This window comes from Nerophis ophidion, linkage group LG05, assembly GCF_033978795.1.
Source record: "Nerophis ophidion isolate RoL-2023_Sa linkage group LG05, RoL_Noph_v1.0, whole genome shotgun sequence".
Lineage (NCBI taxonomy): Eukaryota > Metazoa > Chordata > Actinopteri > Syngnathiformes > Syngnathidae > Nerophis > Nerophis ophidion.
Genome location: NC_084615.1, coordinates 33,797,488 through 33,815,336, shown reverse-complemented (window position 1 = coordinate 33,815,336; position 17,849 = coordinate 33,797,488). Strand labels below are relative to the sequence as shown.

Below are 17,849 nucleotides of genomic sequence, written 5' to 3'. Positions count from 1 at the left end.
TGTTTGAGAAAGCAGGGGGCAAATGGTAACATTAGACTTGGCGTTTGAAAAAAAATATAGCCTAATATATTGTACTTCATTAATTCTGTAAGAAAATTCCGAGATTAAAGCCTCCTAGAATAATTTTTTTTAATTACTAATTTAAGAAACTTTTTTTAGCATTATTAAACTGATACATTTAGAAAAATGTACAGCAATGTTTCAAAAAATTAGAAACAAATCTGTTTTCTATGCATCTTTATAAAATATCCTGCAATTGAATATTTTAAATTAGTGTAATTCTTCTAACAATAAACAAAGCTATTTATGCCTTCACAATAAAAGGATGCATTTTCACTGACTTCTCCTTCATCCTCCTCCTCATCTGTATCCTTGGAAAAGCTGTCTTCGTCATCATCATCCAGGTTTGCCATGGCTTCGATATCCTCCGCCTCTTCATCCATGTCCACTGCTGAAAACTCTCTGGGCAAAAACTTGAAAGGTTCTGCAAAACATTAGGTTTTTATGTTTAGGAAGACAGAAATCCTTCAAAAACAATCAGTGTAAAATTGTAAATATTATAATGTAACTCTGGCCCTTGAATGACATAATTTCAGTTAAACTTGAATATTTACAGCTGATTCCTAAAAACACTAAAGCCACAAGACATATAGAACAGTGGTTCTCAAATGGGGGTACGCGTACCCCTGGGGTTACTTGAAGGTATGCCAAGGGGTACGTGAGATTTTTTAAAAATATTCTAAAAATAACAATAATTCAAAAATACTTTATATATTTATTAAATAATACTTCAACAAAATATGAATATAAGTTCATAAAGTGTGAAAAGAAATGCACCAATGCAATATTCAGTGTTGACAGCTAGATTTTTTGTGCACATATTGATTTCTTTTTTTGTGAAGAAATGTTTAGAATTAAGTTCATTAATCCAGATGGACACTATTACAATCCCCAAAGAGGGCCTTTTAAGTTGATGATTACTTCTATGTGTAGAAATCTTTATTTATAATGTATAATATAATTGTTTATTTTTCAACAAGTTTTTAGTTATTTTTATATATTTTTTCCCAAATAGTTAAATAAAGACCACTACAAATGAGAAATATTTTGCACTGTTATACAATTTGATAAAACAGAAACTGATGACATAGTGCTGTATTTTACTTCTTTATCTCTTTTTTTCAACCAAAAATGCTTTGCTCTGATTAGGGGGTACTTGAATTAAAAAATGTTCACAGGGGGTCATCACTGAAAAAAGGTTGAGACCCACTGATATAGAAGAAACTTGACTCATGGTTCCCCCCCTAAGTCCTTAGAGGGGAACTGCACTTTTTAGAAAGACATGACAACGAATGGATACATCTTTTTATCCATCCATCCATCCATCTTTTTCCGCTTATCCGAGGTCGGGTCGCGGGGGCAGCAGCCTAAGCAGGGTAGCCAGTCGGAAGACATATTCCTTCCAACATGTCGGACGTGCCCTAAACACCGCTCTAGGGAGGCGTTCGGGTGGCATCCTGAGCAGATGGCCGAACCACCTCATCCGGCTTCTCTCGATGTGGAGGAGCTGCGGCTTTACTTTGAGCTCCTCCCGGATGGCAGAGCTTCTCACCTTATCTCTGAGAGAGAGCCTCGCCATCCGGCGAAGGAAACTCATTTCGGCCGCTTGTACCCGTGATTTTGTCCTTTAGGTCATAACCCAAACCTCATGACCATAGGATAGGATGGGAACGTAGATCGACCGGTAAATTGAGAGCTTTACCTTCCGGCTGAGGTCCTTCTTCTCCACAACTGATCGATACAGCGTCTGCATTACTGAAAATACTTCACCGATCCGCCTGTCGATCTCACGATCCACTCATCGCTCACACGTGAACAAGACTCTGAGGTACTTGAACTCCTCCACTTGGGGCAGGGTCTCCTCCCCAACCCGGGGATGGCCCTCCACCCTTTTCCGGGCGAGAACCATGGACTTGGACGTGCTGATTCTTATTCAAGGCGCTTCACACTTGGCTGCGAACCGATTCAGAGAGAGCTGAAGATCCTGGCCAGATGAAGCCATCAGGACCACATCATCTGCAAAAAGCACAGACCTAATCCTGTAGCTACCCAACCGGATCCCCTCAACACTTTGACTGCGTCTAGAAATTCTGTCCAAAAAAGTTATGAACAGAATCGGTGACAAAGGGCAGCCCTGGCGGAGTCCAACCCTCACTGGAAACGTGTCCGACTTATAGCCGGCAATGCGGACCAAGCTCTGGCACTGATCGTACAGGGAGCGGAACGCCACAATCAGACAGTCCGATACCCCATACTCTCTGAGCACTCCCCACAGGACTTCTCGAGGGGCAGTAATGCATTCTAATTATTGAATAAATGTAAATAAAAGTCTGCTTACAGTGCAGCCAATGGAAGGTCCTCTATTCCGCCCATAAAATCCAATACATAACCAATCAATAATCACCAACAATACTCCTTTTACATTTTGTGATTTGAATATTTACCAGGTATTAGTGATGTTGTTAATATCAGCACTCATGAAGACAAACTATTTATAGCAGCGAGGTGATCACTACCATGTGTCCCTATGTTTATATCCCATCATGTGGTCTACTCCTTCCTCGCTTCCTTGCTCCCTGTAAGTTTATTGTAGATCAACAATCATGCATCTCACCTGGACAAAAGAAGTCTGAGTAGGTATTCCGACAATGGTAAACTTTGACAGCCATTTACGACCCGAAAATGGCCAGCATGACACAAAAAGATGCTTGGTCCCCCGTCCTCCCCACACTCCGTTTCTTCGTGAGGATTATGGTAAATGGGTTGCACTTGTATAGCGCTTTTCTACCCCTTCTTAAAGAGCCCAAAGCGCTTTGACAGTATTTCCACGTTCGCCCATTCACACACACATTCACACACTGACGGTGGGAGCTGCCATGCAAGGCGCTCACCAGGACCCATTAGGAGCAAGGGTGAAGTGTCTTGCCCAAGGACACAACGGACGTGACTAGGATGGTAGAAGGTGGGGATTGACCCAGTAACCCTCAGACTGCTGGAACAGCCACTCAGCCAACTTCACCACGCCGTCCGTTATGAGACATTCTTTACCTAAATGGGAGTACATGAACATCCATGCAGTCAGCATCCTAATGACAGCAGACATTGTACAGTAAGTTATGTTTAATTATGTGTGTTGGCTCTCATGAAATCTGCAGTGAATAATAATCAGTAATGTAGAAAAAAAAGCAAACATCATGATGCCTTATTAAAATTAATGTGCCGCGTTTGTTTAAAATGAGCAAAATATGTAAATAATAAATGTGCCCGTTACTACATTATATATGCTTACAGCATGTATATAAAGCCTTAATGGAGGTGTTTGGATATATTTTTAAGGGCTTTAAAGGCGGAATTGAACGGCTCCCATGGCATACCTTTAATCGCATTTATTTAATATTTAGAATGCAAAAAAAACAAAAACCTTCATCGTCACATAATGATTGTGAACAATAGGCAAAATTACAAAAAAAGGGCAGTTCCCCTTTTAAAAAAAGCACAGCACTCTTGTTATATAGAGGAACTTGGACTAGCGTAACAATTTATGTATTTTATACTTTTTAACTTTATTTTGGACTATATTTGAGTTAAAAACCTTAAAGTATACAAAGTATAAATTAAAAAAAGGGAGAAAAAGTAGTTTTACTAATAACATGTCTTTAATAACAATTCCGTAGATTAGGCTTGATTTAAAGGGATTCACTCACTCTCCATGAGCTGGACAATCTCGTCGAGAAGTTCCTCAGGGCTGCGGTTGCCTGCCTCCAGTACTGAGTGGCTAATGCTTAGAGAAAGCTTCATTCCCTCCCAATCTCTTGTAAACTGGACCTTTTCAGCTTTTTGCTGCTCTGTATCCGGAGAAGTCTTTTCTGTGTGGTTATGGTAAACAGCGAACAAGGAGAGTCAAGTTCATTGTTCAGATCGTCTTAAGCAAATACATAAAATATGCAAACATTCTAAATGTCTTACCTTCCTTTTTATCTGGTTGTTCAGTGCCATCATTCTTGACTTTTGCAGTATATTGAAAAAACAATTTTGGTCAATTCACAATGAGGTCAAACTAATACAGTGGTATTTTGGTTTTGGTGTGATTACATTTTTTAAATAAATTTCTCAAAAAACTTGCCCCGGTTTGTACTGTCTTGGTTATCGTACAGCCAATCACACATTTCACGTAACAAACTTGTCCGTCTTCCTGCAAATCATTACGCACAATCCAGTGCCCAAAAAAATATCCATCCGTTGGTGACTCAGTTAGTTTTTTTAATCAAGTATGACTGCAAAATTACCCACCATGGGGGCAAAAGGAATTTGTGGAAGAGTTGTAGCATATTGCTGTCGGTGTCGCCGGGTCCTGACAGTGTGACCTATTGTGTGGTTAAGTCTCTCGCATGCGTTTGTTTGCAATAAATTGAAATTGAGTCGTGTGGACACACGAGTGTTTTCACAGGACTCTATTTTTATTTTCTGTGCGTTCTTTGATGTCACACAAGTGCCTGCACATTAATATAGATGAGAAAACTTCGCTTATCACTATCTTCAGCAGAAAGTGTCTTCAACTAAACTAAAGTGATGTTAAATGTTCATTTATTCATTTCATTCATTATTGTGGACATTTTTCTATATGTAAAACTTTAATTATTTTATGAAAATTTGTTTGTGTTAAAATTTGTGGGTGTCTACAACGAATTAATTGGATTTATGTTACTTCTTATGGGGAAAACTGCTTTGGTTTACGCACAATTTGGTCTTTGTCTGACCTTTTGGAAGACGAAAACCAAGATACTACTGCACCTTTAACACTTGAGCAAATTGAGCAGATCTATGTGTCTACATCTTATTGTTTTAACTGAATGATACTAACCTCCTTCATTGTACATGAGACAGAAGAGGAAATCTGGATGGATCCCGGCTCGTTCTAATGATTCCAATTGGGACACATTTTTGGGAAAATTATCAAGCACCCAGCCCATGCCGAGCTCGGCTTTCGCATTCGCGTCTTCGTTCTGTGACAAAAAAAAAATGTTTTCAAACGCCTGAGTAACATTCACTAGACACCTCATTAGGTACACCTGCACCACAATCGAATGAGATCTAACAAAAGCGAGGGATCAATACAAGTCTTTACAAACAACATTGTTTTGAGTCCCAACATGAAAAGCATAGAGTAGTTATGGCAAAAGTTAAAGTGCCACAACGAAATGTAAACATTCATTTTCTTTTCCTTCAAGACTTACTTCTGTTATAATCTTGTTAACAGCTAGAGAATAGATTTCCTTGTCTGTCTCGCTCGATTGTTTGGCCTCCTCCAAGGTACTCTGCAACAGGGCTTTTACCTCAGGATGATCCTCTGTGACTGAAGACAGCCGAAAGAACATTTTGACCACGTTAGATTACTTCTATTTATGAAATAAGTAACATTACATTTTTGGAATTTTGCTTACCCTCCACAGCTGGCATTGCATCTGGGGAGGCAAATTATGAGAAAAGCAATTGAATTAATTTAATCGATATTTAATTTTACACAGCATTAAATGTCAGTCCTAGATCATATATTTCTCTTGAAAACGCTGTTTGATAATCGTGCTGTAGACATTTACGCATAAAAACCAACTAATGACGCCAAGATACTTTACACCAACAGAGTTGGAGCTTTTCTTCCTTCCTTCGCACACCATCAGCTTTGAGAGATAAAGCCTCAACACAGAGACAAATCTGTATTTTAGGATAATGATCAATGATGAAGAGTTATCGAACAACTATAAAGAAGGTAATAAATATTGAATGTGCTTATTATGTTTGTCTTAAACTCTGTAAATACTGTATTTCTTCAGCCATCACGACAGTAGTGTTAGTCAATATGAATTATAAAACATCACTGCCAGGAATTATGTCCCTACTTTGCATGCATTGTACAGCATGTAGAACAAATCAAAACATTTACATCAGTTGGATCTGGTGATACACTGATACTTACTTAACCTAAGATATTTTTCATTTTGTTAAGTTTAGTTCAACAAAAATTGACACCTACCGGTACCTGAAGTCGGATCGCTTTGCTCCTTCAAACTAATCTTCTCAATAGCAGCCTGCAATCCATGTTCTTTGATTTTGTCAAGCCTCTCTTGCTCCAGTTGAGACAGCAGAGGCTCTACTAGTGCCTCCACTTCCAGCACTGAAACTTTGTGCCGCTCAGCCATAAGTTTGGCAAGGGCGCTCCTCCCTGATTGCGGGATTCCGATGATGCAAACCCTGCAAGGGGGACTGGGCATTGGAGGGAGCAGGTAGCGTCTTGGGTTGGTCATGAACTTATCAAAGGCCTCTTGGGACGAAAGGATGTACAGTTTTTCCTGGAAGCTGGATAATATTTGATGAGAAAACCTTTTCAAACCGTTGCTTGGCTTAAAAGCCAATAAAAGCAGCCTCACCCTACGGAATATTCTGGCTTTCCAGGGAGGAACCTTCCTTCCTTCAGAGCAACGGGACAAATTCGACCCCAGCGGCTCCTCCGCCACCTGAAGCCTGGCACCATCATCCTTGTGGAAGACATGAACCTCAATAGGTCTTCCTGGAAACGGGACAGAAGGCTGCATTGAAAGTCAGTTAATGGATAAAGAAATATTAACAACATGCATGATAACAGTTGGTTTTGCAATGTTCAAGACTGCTAGAAAGTAGGTAATGCAGTGTCTGGTTCGATGTCCAGCGTCAAAACATTTCAGTTTAAAGTAGACAAAATACATGTCCAGTTATGCCAATGAGCAGGTAGTTTTGCATTCTATTTAGTTGTAAAATTTGTGGCAAAGTAGCGACCATGCAGCTCACTTTAGCATAATATAAAACTTCACACAATGAAGGCCGAACATTTATGCGTTCCGAGTTGTCTTGAACGCAGCGCAAAACTCAAACACAGCATAGCCTCATTGCAACGTAAAATGGTTACCATAAAGTTTTTTGATTGATTGATTGAATGATTGATTGATTGATTGATTGATTGAAACGTTCATTAGTAGATTGCACAGTAGAGTACATAATCCATACAATTGACCACTAAATGGTAACACCCGGATAAGTTTTTCAACTTGTTTAAGTCGGGGTCCACGTTAATCAATTCATGGTAATGGTTTGTAAATATATTTATTTTATTATCAAACAAGACAAATAAATATTCAAAATATCAAAAACATTGTTTTAACTGCTGAAGGAACCTAAAACAATACCCTTTCTTCCTTGTGGTGAATACTTGCTCCAATGTGGCTGTCAAGTTTATGAGATGTAATGTAAGTGGATGCCACTGTGACTGTTTTTATTGTTAATGTTTGTTATGGTGATATAAATGAAAAGTGATTATAATAATAGTTATGCATATTGTTTCTGGTATTATAGTTAATTGAGGTTTTTAAAAAAAATGATTTTAATCACTATTTATGTAATTGTTATTGAAACAAGTTGTTGCTATTATTACGGCAATTAATTTTTTCCTTTTTTAGTATTGTATTTTATGTTATCAATTGCTTTGAAAATGTATGTACTACATTTGGAAATCTGGGATATTGTTGGGGTTGATCTATTTTGATTTGATTTTAATACTGTTCTGTATGAGTTTTGTAAATAAAATAAATGGAAAAAAGTATTTAAGGGATAAACAGTTTTTTTTCAATACCAATATTGTTTGAATGTATGCATTCACATACAGTGGAATGGAACTGCTATTGTGAAGTTGCAAAAATTGAACTTAAGACATTTGGGAATACACTTCTAAAGTGACAGAAAATGTAATGTATTGCACAGCACAGTTAGTATCAATGGGTTAATTGTGGGTGTAAGTCCCACCTTGCGCTTATTTTGCTGTTTTTTTTGTTTTACTGGACCTAACTTTGTTTTATACAAAGTTACAAAGTTTTTGTGCTAAAAAGGAATAATAAAGGAATAATAACCGTTCAGATCAGTGAGACACAACTGTGACTCGAACTATCACTTTTATCACTTTTATTTCACTTTCATTGTTAAAAGTTAAGACAAACTGTCTTTTTGTCTCTACGTCTGAAAATAAACAATGATTAACTTATTTTGACACGTATGTATGATCGGTAAGAATATTATCTGGACAGTTAATTAAGCTTTCATGTTAGTGGAGGTTGGAAGCGACCATTTTTACTTTCAGTATTTATAATATTTTGGACTTTGGGGGTCCCGTTGCATTTGATTGTGCTTTGAAGATGAGATGTCATATAAACTGACTGTGTCGATATCTTCGGGTAGTTCTTTGTCCTGATGGAGGACAACTGGAATGGAGACACGCTGTATTGCCATCGATCCTAGACGTGACAGCACAAACTAGAACAACCATTACGCAGATGTCAATGAGAAGCATCCACAGTTCACTGCACACTTGAACGCAGCCATTACTAACCAAGAGCAACGCTTCAGGTTTGTCACTTCCGTCCAATTCGAAAAGGTAAATAGGGTTGTGGTCCATCATGTAGTCCTGGAAGAAACCACGTTTGTGTTCAGATCCAATCCAAATATGCTGAAAACTTTAATTTGGGTGCATACTGAGATTTTGAAATGTGTCTAACCTCCAGTGGTCTCAGGATGGTGTCTTTGTATGTGTTGATTCTAAGAGATGTATTTCTCGGATGATATGCTGGGGCCCACACCAACTGGTCAATAGTGATCTTTGGGGTTTGTTCATCTTCCTCTTCTTCTTCCTCCTGCAACCACAAAAATCCCTGTCTGTGTTAACTGAGAATTATTTACAGTATGCATGATCCTGATTGATTATCTGGCACGAGCACAGATAGACCCCGAGTGGTGCTAAGCCAATTTCCCTTTTGCCCCAGGTAAGAAAAGTGCCCTTTCTGATGGATAAATTACTCTCTGACATCAATTCCCCCAATATGTTTTGATAACTAATGGGGAATATATTTTAGTTTTTATGACAATTCAACTATAACACAATTGGACTCTTTCCAAAAGGCCTTGGTGAGGCCGTGCCGTAAAAATTTAAACCCCTCCATCCTTCAACAATTCCCACGGACTTGAACCTTGTTCGCCGTGCTTGCAGAGCGACTCCAGGCATGTATAAATAACACAAACACGCACACACACATACACACACACACACCATGGACTGCTACACACAGTTATAGAATAGAATAGAAAGTACTTTTTTGATCCCTGGGGGAAATTCAGCACCACAGTTCGCTCACAATAGACAATAATAATAATAAATTATATATAACATATATTATATATACAATTTATAATAAATGAATAGTATAAATATATTTTACATATATTCTACATTTAAGTGTATTTATGCGTACATTACCCACCCCTATCGTGTCTTTGCCACAGCTTATCCCCTTGGTGTGCGACGGATTGTTAGATCAGTGCCAGCTACAGCTTCGAAAACCCGGATGCCCCAACCTTTGCAAATCTTGTGGTTTCTGTGTTGTGACATGTGTATATGGCTAATTAGTTGTTTTTAAGCCCCTCCCCATTAGAGCCTAGTATGGGATTTACTTTTCTTTTACTTGTGGCGAACCATCAGTGTTTCTGCTCTGTATTTCCTTTCTACTTACAATGTATGTCTGCTTTTTAACGTGTTTGTGCTAAAATATAATTTTGTTGTACTTTTTAAATGCAATGGTAATAAAATGGGGCAGCACAGTGGGCCAGGGGTTAGTGCATGTGCCTCACAATACGAAGGTCCTGAGTTCAATCCCGGGCTCGAGATCTTTCTGTGTGGAGTTTGCATGTTCTCCCTGTGACTGCGTGGGTTCCCTCCGGGTACTCTGGCTTCCTCCCACTTCCAAACACATGCACCTGGGGAAAGCTTGACTGGAAACACTAAATTGGCCCTGGTGTGTGAATGTGAGTGTGAATGTTGTCTGTCTATCTGTGTTGGCCCTGCGATGAGATGGTGACTTGTCCAGGGTGTAGTGAAGTGAAGTGAAGTGAATTATATTTATATAGCACTTTTTCTCTAGTGACTCAAAGCGCTTTACATAGTGAAACCCAATATCAAATTTTTACATTTAAACCAGTGTGGGTGGCACTGGGAGCAGGTGGGTACAGTGCCCAAGGACACAACAGTAGTGACTGGGATGGCGGAAGCGGGGATCGAACCTGCAACCTTCAAGTTACTGGCACGGCCGCTCTACCAACCGAGCTACTCCGCCTTCTGCCAGAATGCAGCTGAGATAGGCACCCCTGTGACCCCGAAAGGGACAAACAGTAGAAAATCGATGGATGGGATGGATAATAAAGTGCTATTCTATCCTATCCTATCCACTATCCTCACAAGCTCACTAGCTGCCCCACTCTTCCTAATGTAGCACTGTGCGCCAGAACTAACCGCTGCACTCTACTGAGTCTACAGGCTCCAGTCCCCTCTGACACACAGCATCAGACAGACAGGTAATATACATGTATGTGCAATACCAGACTTTGTTTGGTGCAAAATTAAGCTCATTATTAGAGCAGCTCAAAATGTATGGTCCCACTTTTCCTAAACAAAATAGAAAAAACAATAGAAAATCTAAAGCTTTTGTCTAACTGTTTACAGACGTTTGACATGTTTAATGAAGGGAGAGCATATTTATCAACACTTGCAATTCAAAATATGCAACATTTTCCGGCAAAATTTAAAACTAATAACATTGTTTTTTAATTGGTGTTGTCAAATTATATATTTCTTAAATTACATAAATCATACTTTTAAATTGTAATTAATCATACTTAATCAGAGGTTATTACCTGATTGCGTAATATCAAATTGACTTAAAAAACATCCCAATAGTTGGACAATAATGCAAATTTATTGTCAGAAGGTCATATGAAAACATTTTAATTTTTCTGTAGAATGCACAAAATGTATTTGTTCGAAACTTGCTAAGATTTTTATTTAAAGTCCAGTCAGGTTGTATTTCCAAGTAAAATTTTCCAGCGAGCACACAAGTTGGAGTCTTCCTTCTCATTTTTGCTCTGATGTATGCATTGACCTGATGACAGAGTGTAAAACAACCTGTGTTGCCTTTCAGGTAACCATCCCCAGTTAAGGGAAAAGAGCATATACAGTCAAACTTAGTCACTAGAAAAAAGTGCTATATAAATTTAATACTGCGATGAGGTGGCGACTTGTCCAGGGTGTACCCTGCCTTCCGCCCGATTGTAGCTGAGATAGGCGCCAGCGCCCCCCGCCACCCCGAAAGGGAATAAGCGGTAGAAAATGGATGGATGGATAAATTTAATACATTTTAATTTTGTATTATTATAAATTAATTGTTTTACTAATCTGTGTATAAACTTGATTAATCCAATATTTTTGGGTGATTAATCACACTAGTTAACACATTTTTAACAACCCTTGTTTTTATTCTCATCACTATTTCGTTAGTAAAAAAAAAAAAAAAAAGAGTTAAGACACAGCCTGACCGAGACTCAAATCCACGTAACTTAATTGTTACTAAAGAAAAATAACTTTGCTCTCTGCGGGGGAAAGTCCAAGGCAGACGAATCATTTGACAGATTTGCTGTTCGACAGAATAGATAGTTTATTTGTTTTGTTAAACTTAAAATCCTAAATATTGAGATGAAAGGTGGGTTTTGAGAGTCTGGTGACATATAAGCACTGGCTTCCTGTGCACTTAAGATGTGACTTTAAGGTTTCACTACGTACGTATAAAATACTACATGGTCTAGCTCCATCCTATTTTGCCGATTGTATTGTACCATATGTCCCGGCAAGAAATCTGCGTTCAAAGGACTCCGGCTTATTAGTGATTCCCAAAGCCCAAAAAAAGTCTGCGGGCTATAGAGCTTTTTCATTTCGGGCTCCAGTACTCTGGAATGCCCTCCCGGTAACAGTTTGAGATGCCACCTCAGTAGAAGCATTTAAGTCTCACCTTAAAACTCATTTGTATACTCTAGCCTTTAAATAGACTCCATTTTTAGACCAGTTGATCTGCCGTTTCTTTTCTTTTTCTTCTATGTCCCACTCTCCCTTGTGGAGGGGGTCCGGTCCGATCCGGTGGCCATGTACTGCTTGCCTGTGTATCGGCTGGGGACATCTCTGCGCTGCTGATCCGCTTCCGCTTGGGATGGTTTCCTGCTGGCTCCGCTGTGAACGGGACTCTCGCTGCTGTGTTGGATCCGCTTTGGACTGGACTCTCGCGACTGTGCTGGATCCATTATGGATTGAACTTTCACAGTATCATGTTAGACCCGCTCGACATCCATTGCTTTCCTCCTCTCCAAGGTTCTCATAGTCATCATTGTCACCGACGTCCCACTGGGTCATTATTGTCACCGATGTCCCACTGGGTGTGAGTTTTCCTTGCCCTTATGTGGGCCTACCGAGGATGTCGTAGTGGTTTGTGCAGCCCTTTGAGACACTAGTGATTTAGGGCTATATAAGTAAACATTGATTGATTGATTGATATATTGTATATATTATTAGTGTGATACTGCTAATGCCTCAACGTTGTCAGAAAACAATAAAGAAATGTGTGTACTGTTTATGTTTGTTTTGTTCAGTTTGATTATTTGAGCTTATATCGGTTAATCAGTTATTTCAATCCATCCATCCATCCATCCATCCATCCATTTCCTACCACTTTTCCCTTTTGGTGTCGCGGGGGGCACTGGAGCCTATCTCAGCTGAACTCGGGCGGAAGGCGCTGTACACCCTGCACAAGTCCCCACCTCATCACAGGGCCAACACAGATAGACAGACAACATTCACACTCACATTCACACACTAGGGCCAATTTAGTGTTGCTCATCAACCTATCCCCAGGTGCATGTCTTTGGAGGTGGGAGGAAGCCGGAGTACCCGGAGGGAACACACGCAGTCACGGGGAGAACATGCAAACTCCACACAGAAAAATCCAGAGTCTGGGATTGAACTCGGGACTACTCAGGACCTTTGTATTGTGAGGCACATGCACTAACCCCTGTTCCACCGTGCTGCTATATAAGTTTAAAATATGCTTTGATTTGTATTATAATAATAAAAATGTATTGAATAGTTTTTGCAATGTATCCATTTCCCCCCAAAATGTTTGTGCACGTGTGTGTTGATTACACACCATAGACATTTGGTGGGTCAATGCCCCCATACATAGCACCAATGCAAACAAGTTATGATGGCAACACGTGAAAATAATTAGATTGATGCAGGACTAGTGTGTTATACCTCTTCCTCTGAGTCTTCCTGGTCCTCGCCTTTTTCATCTATAGATCCTATGACATGGAATTCACTGTCACACTTCCATCTGTCTTTACTGTACATCAGGCCTGTCTCCGGGTGTTGCTTCTGACCCGACAGCCTCTGCACCAGATCCTTGTCTGCACACTGATATAAGATAGTATACAGTCGTGGTCAAAAGTTTACATACACTTGTAAAGAACATAATGTAATGGCTGTCTTGAGTTTCGAATAATTTCTATAGCTCTAATTTTTATGTGATAGAATGATTGGAGCACATACTTGTTGGTCACACAAAACATTCATAAAGTTTTTTTTACGAATTTATTATGGGTCTGCTGAAAATGTGACCAAATCTGCTAAGTCAAAAGTATACATACAGCAATGTTAATATTTGGTTACATGTCCCTTGGCAAGTTTCACTGCAATAAGGCACTTTTGGTAGCCATCCACAAGCTTCTGGCAAGCTTATGGTTGAATTTTTGACCACTCCTCTTGACAAAATTGGTGCAGTTCAGCTAAATTGGTTGGTTTTCTGACATGGATTTGTTATTTCAGAATTGTCCACACATTTAAGTCAGGACTTTGGGAAGGGTATTCCAAAACCTTAATTTTAGCCTGATTTAGCCATTTCTTTACCACTTTTGACGTGTGTTTAGGGTCATTGTACTGTTGGAACAGCAAAGTGTGCCCAAGACCCAACCTCCGGGCTGATGATTTTAGGTTGTCCTGAAGAATTTGGAGGTAATCCTCCTTTTTCATTGTCCTATGTACTCTCTGTAAAGCAGCAGTTCCATTGGCAGCAAAACAGGCCCATAGCATAACACTACCACCACCAGGCTTGACGGTACGAATGGTGTTCCTGGGATTAAAGGCCTTACCTTTTCTCCTCAAAACATAAATGCATCCATTTTCTACAGCTTATTCCCTTTGCGGTTGCGGGGGGCGCTGGTGCCTATCTCAGCAACAATGGGTCGGAAGGTGGTGTACACCCTGGACAACATATTGCTGGGTATTGTGGCCAAACAGCTCCATTTTTGTTTCATCTGACCACAGAACTTCAAAAGGTCTTATCTTTGTCCATGTGATGTGAGATGAAACAAAAATGTAACTGTTTGGCTACAATACCCAGCAATATGTTTGGAGGAGAAAAGGTGAGGCCTTTAATCCCAGGAACACCATGCTGACTGTCAAGTATGGTGGTGGTATGCAGTTTTCTCTTGGCCTGTTTTGCTGCCAATGGAACTGGTGTTTTACAGAGAATAAATGATGCAATGAAAAAGGAGGATTACCTCCAAATTTTTCAGGAAAACCTAAAATCATCAGCCCGGAAGTTGGGTCTTGGGCGCAGTTTACAGTTCCAACAGGAAAATGACCTAAAACGCACGTCAAAAGTGGTAAAGGAATGGCTAAATCAGGCCAAAATTAAGGTTTTAAAATGGCCTTTCCAAAGTCCTGACTTAAACGTGTCAAAAATCCTGAAGAAACAAGTCAATGTCACAAAACCAACAAATTTGGCTGAACTTCACCAATTTTGTCAAGAGGAGTGGTCAAAAATTCTACCAGAAGCTTGCCAGAAGCTTGTGGATGGCTACCAAAAGCGCCTTATTGCAGTGAAACTTGCCAAGGGGACATGTAACCAAATATTAACATTGCTGTATGTATACTTTTGACCCAGCAGATTTGGTCACATTTTCAGTAGACCCAAAATAAATTCATAAAAGAACCAAACTTGATAAATGCTTTTTGTGACCAACAAGTATGTGCTCCAACATTATCTTCTTTACTAGTGTATGTAAACTTTTGACCGCGACTGTATGTGTGAATTTTAAATGATACAGGTTGAGGTGCAGCAATGTGTTTCAACCTTGATATTGATGATAAAGTCCGGCGTGAGCTTGAGGTTCCTGATCAGCTCCATTTGCTCATCCACAGCCACATTCTCTTCCGATATGAATGGTAGGCAGCTCAACACGTAGCCTGGACCACAACACATGCAGGTTCTACATAACAGTCTACAGATATGTTGTAATTGACAATTGGAGCCTACCATAGTGCTGAGCTTTTACTGAGTTTAGCATGTCAATTATGAGCCGTAGAACCATGTCTTCTGGCACACTTTCACCCGCATTCAGGATATCCAAAAGCTGTCAAAAGATGCTTTAGTTAGATAACAAAAAATGTGTATGCAAATTTACTTGCACTGTAAATACCAATACCTTAATACCATCGTCTGTTCTAGTTTTAATGTGGTAGTTCAGCAGATCCGTGTCTGGAAGCAATTGAATAAATTGACTTATTGTATAAGAAAAAATATATGTATAAGATAGTGATTATATTCCCTACCATCAATTAATATACATCCCCAGGTCTCTGCAATTTCTTTGGCCAAGGTGGATTTACCAACACCCTGCAACAAATCATTTTTTTTTGTTAAATTAATGAAGCATTATGGTGGCATTTTAGGTGGGTGTATTTGGAATTTATCCCGGCCTTTTTTTTTTACTATCATTTTTTTTAAATTAATTATTTTTTTTTTTTTTGGTCCTGTCCAGCTTCTCAGGCAAATCATATAGTTGATGTAGATGCCCATATTGGCTGTTCAGATTTACTTTACAAAAGAGAAGGGTAGGATACTTCTCCATCCATCCATCTGGATACTTCTCTTGTTGCCTTATTTAAATTTGACTTTATTAAATGTATTTATGTTATCATTTGGTGCAGCCGGGCCGGAGCAGGAGGGGATAGAAAGAGAAAAAAAGGAAGACAGAGGGGGAAATTGTGGGGATAAGAGGGGGATTAGACAGAGAGACAAAAACAACAACAGCAAACACAACAATAACAACAAAAACAACAACAACAATAGAACAACACCAGCACATACGATATGTACAAATATGATCATAAAAGTGATAGCAAATAAGCAGTTAGTGAAATAAATAATAATATAGAAATGACAATGAGCACTTTTAAACCAGAACTGGAGCAATACAAATACCAATAGAAAAAGCGCTATTGATCATGAACAATAGCAATAGTTTACCTCTATTTTCAACAATATAGTTGTTCAAATGCAACAATACGTGTACATAATGATAGCTAGAGAGATAAAAAACAAAAAACAAACAAACAAAAAAGGAATACTGAAAGATAGAGGGGAAGAAAGAGAGGCAACCTATATTAATCTTGTAGATTGTTATAGTAACAATGGGTTAAGCTTTGTCAATATGCAATGTGTTACCCAGTTTACCCTAGGGCAACAACGTTGATATATGTTTGATGAAACGTGATTATGTGCATGAGTGTATGTATCCAGGCCTTTTTAAAAGAGTGACATTACCGGTCTTCCAACCACAAGGAAGCAGGTTGGTTTAGTAAGTAGACGTTGTCTCTCAGCTTCATCTTCCATAAAGTTGTCCACCAGATCCATGTTTGGATTGTTATTGACTAGCAACGACAAAACAAAGAGTCATCAAACACCAAAAGGGCGCTAGTAGGTTTAACGTAATTGTTCACATAAGCAAGTTAATACAGTGTCAGCTCAATTACTTACTACATATTTGACCTACCGATACTTTAGGCAATTCCTCTGGCTAACATAAAATAATTCCACCGTTACTTGTTAATCGGTGCAATCTAATATGAGCACTTACTAGCTCACTTGTTGGCATGAGTGCCGCTGGTTGCCATGGTAACTACCAACAAGCTTTTTTGGGGGGACGTACACTGCTGTATTTACGGTAAACTTATGTAATCATGATTATTTAAAAAAAATGGTTCAACGTAACATCTAAAATAATCCTAATGCAAAAAGAAAATCATAATTATAAATCCACAGCATTACAAAAACGAAAGATTATATTGGGGTCTAAGATTATTTTTGGGCTTAGTGAGCCACCGTAAGCAAGCGACGCGTGACCGTTTTCCGGGCGGGTTCACGACGGTCACGTGACTAAAACAAATTCGTGTAATGTTCTGTAGCTAGCAATCACTTAACCGGTGTGTTAAACTTGTTTATACACTTATTTTAGGACGTTTTTTAGCGCACAAGACACAAAAAAATGCATATTGTCATCCCTTGTTAAGATATGTGGCTGTCGTAGATCGCTAGCTAGTATAACGGTGAGTTGTTAGCGGAATAAATGATGATCTCAATCTACCAGCAGGAACCGAATGTATGCGATTTATTTAGGCTTGATGACGTCACTACATACTTTGATGTGTTTTGTACATTTTCAGGTACTCTTGTCTTCTGGTTTGTGGATCGCACCAGAGCAAATATGCCACAATCTGCAGCTCTCATCAGTGGGATCCAGAGGATGGTTTTGTACGAGACAAGAGCCGTATGTTTGTGCAGTTTTTCTTACAGTGTCATTGTGATCAGCAGTCAGTTCTGAATTTGCTTAAAGGAAAAAAAAAACACTTTCTTGTAAAGAGTGCAACAGAAATATTTGATCAAACACCAGTTTTGGGCTTGAACATAGTTTAATCAGCTTTGAAAAGAGCAAAACATGCACTTGGAGGGACAGTAGATGGCAGCAACTGTTAGTGTTGGTACTGCTATCACTAAATACAG

General features: G+C 39.1%; 2 protein-coding genes across 5 annotated transcripts in view; one reads left to right on the top strand and one right to left on the bottom strand.

The window, feature by feature from the left end:
- The window catches only part of ak9 (adenylate kinase 9), a 57,669-nt gene extending 40,699 nt beyond the window's left edge, over positions 1-16,970 (bottom strand). The window contains exons 1-18 of one of the 2 annotated variants that reach the window (XM_061900621.1): positions 16,843-16,970; positions 16,614-16,720; positions 15,620-15,683; positions 15,493-15,545; positions 15,324-15,420; positions 15,141-15,253; positions 13,262-13,420; positions 8,637-8,771; positions 8,471-8,545; positions 8,299-8,394; positions 6,486-6,625; positions 6,092-6,414; positions 5,502-5,522; positions 5,295-5,413; positions 4,922-5,063; positions 4,027-4,065; positions 3,765-3,926; positions 342-484 (exon numbers count right to left, since the gene is read on the bottom strand). In XM_061900621.1, coding sequence (XP_061756605.1) covers positions 342-484; positions 3,765-3,926; positions 4,027-4,065; positions 4,922-5,063; positions 5,295-5,413; positions 5,502-5,522; positions 6,092-6,414; positions 6,486-6,625; positions 8,299-8,394; positions 8,471-8,545; positions 8,637-8,771; positions 13,262-13,420; positions 15,141-15,253; positions 15,324-15,420; positions 15,493-15,545; positions 15,620-15,683; positions 16,614-16,703 — 1,971 coding nt within the window. In that variant the 5' untranslated portion in view covers positions 16,704-16,720; positions 16,843-16,970. Of the gene's footprint in view, positions 1-341; positions 485-3,764; positions 3,927-4,026; positions 4,066-4,921; positions 5,064-5,294; positions 5,414-5,501; positions 5,523-6,091; positions 6,415-6,485; positions 6,626-8,298; positions 8,395-8,470; positions 8,546-8,636; positions 8,772-13,261; positions 13,421-15,140; positions 15,254-15,323; positions 15,421-15,492; positions 15,546-15,619; positions 15,684-16,613; positions 16,721-16,826 lie in introns of both variants that reach the window. The other variant, XM_061900620.1, reaches the window with a different exon arrangement.
- Positions 16,971-17,179: 209 nt separating this feature from the next.
- fig4a (FIG4 phosphoinositide 5-phosphatase a) overlaps positions 17,180-17,849 on the top strand; it is a 102,270-nt gene continuing 101,600 nt past the window's right edge. For 2 of the 3 annotated variants that reach the window (XM_061900616.1, XM_061900614.1), the window contains exons 1-2: positions 17,180-17,395; positions 17,513-17,616. In XM_061900616.1, the coding sequence (XP_061756600.1) occupies positions 17,554-17,616 (63 nt within the window). In that variant the 5' untranslated portion in view covers positions 17,180-17,395; positions 17,513-17,553. The remainder of the gene's footprint in view (positions 17,396-17,512; positions 17,617-17,849) is intronic. The other variant, XM_061900615.1, reaches the window with a different exon arrangement.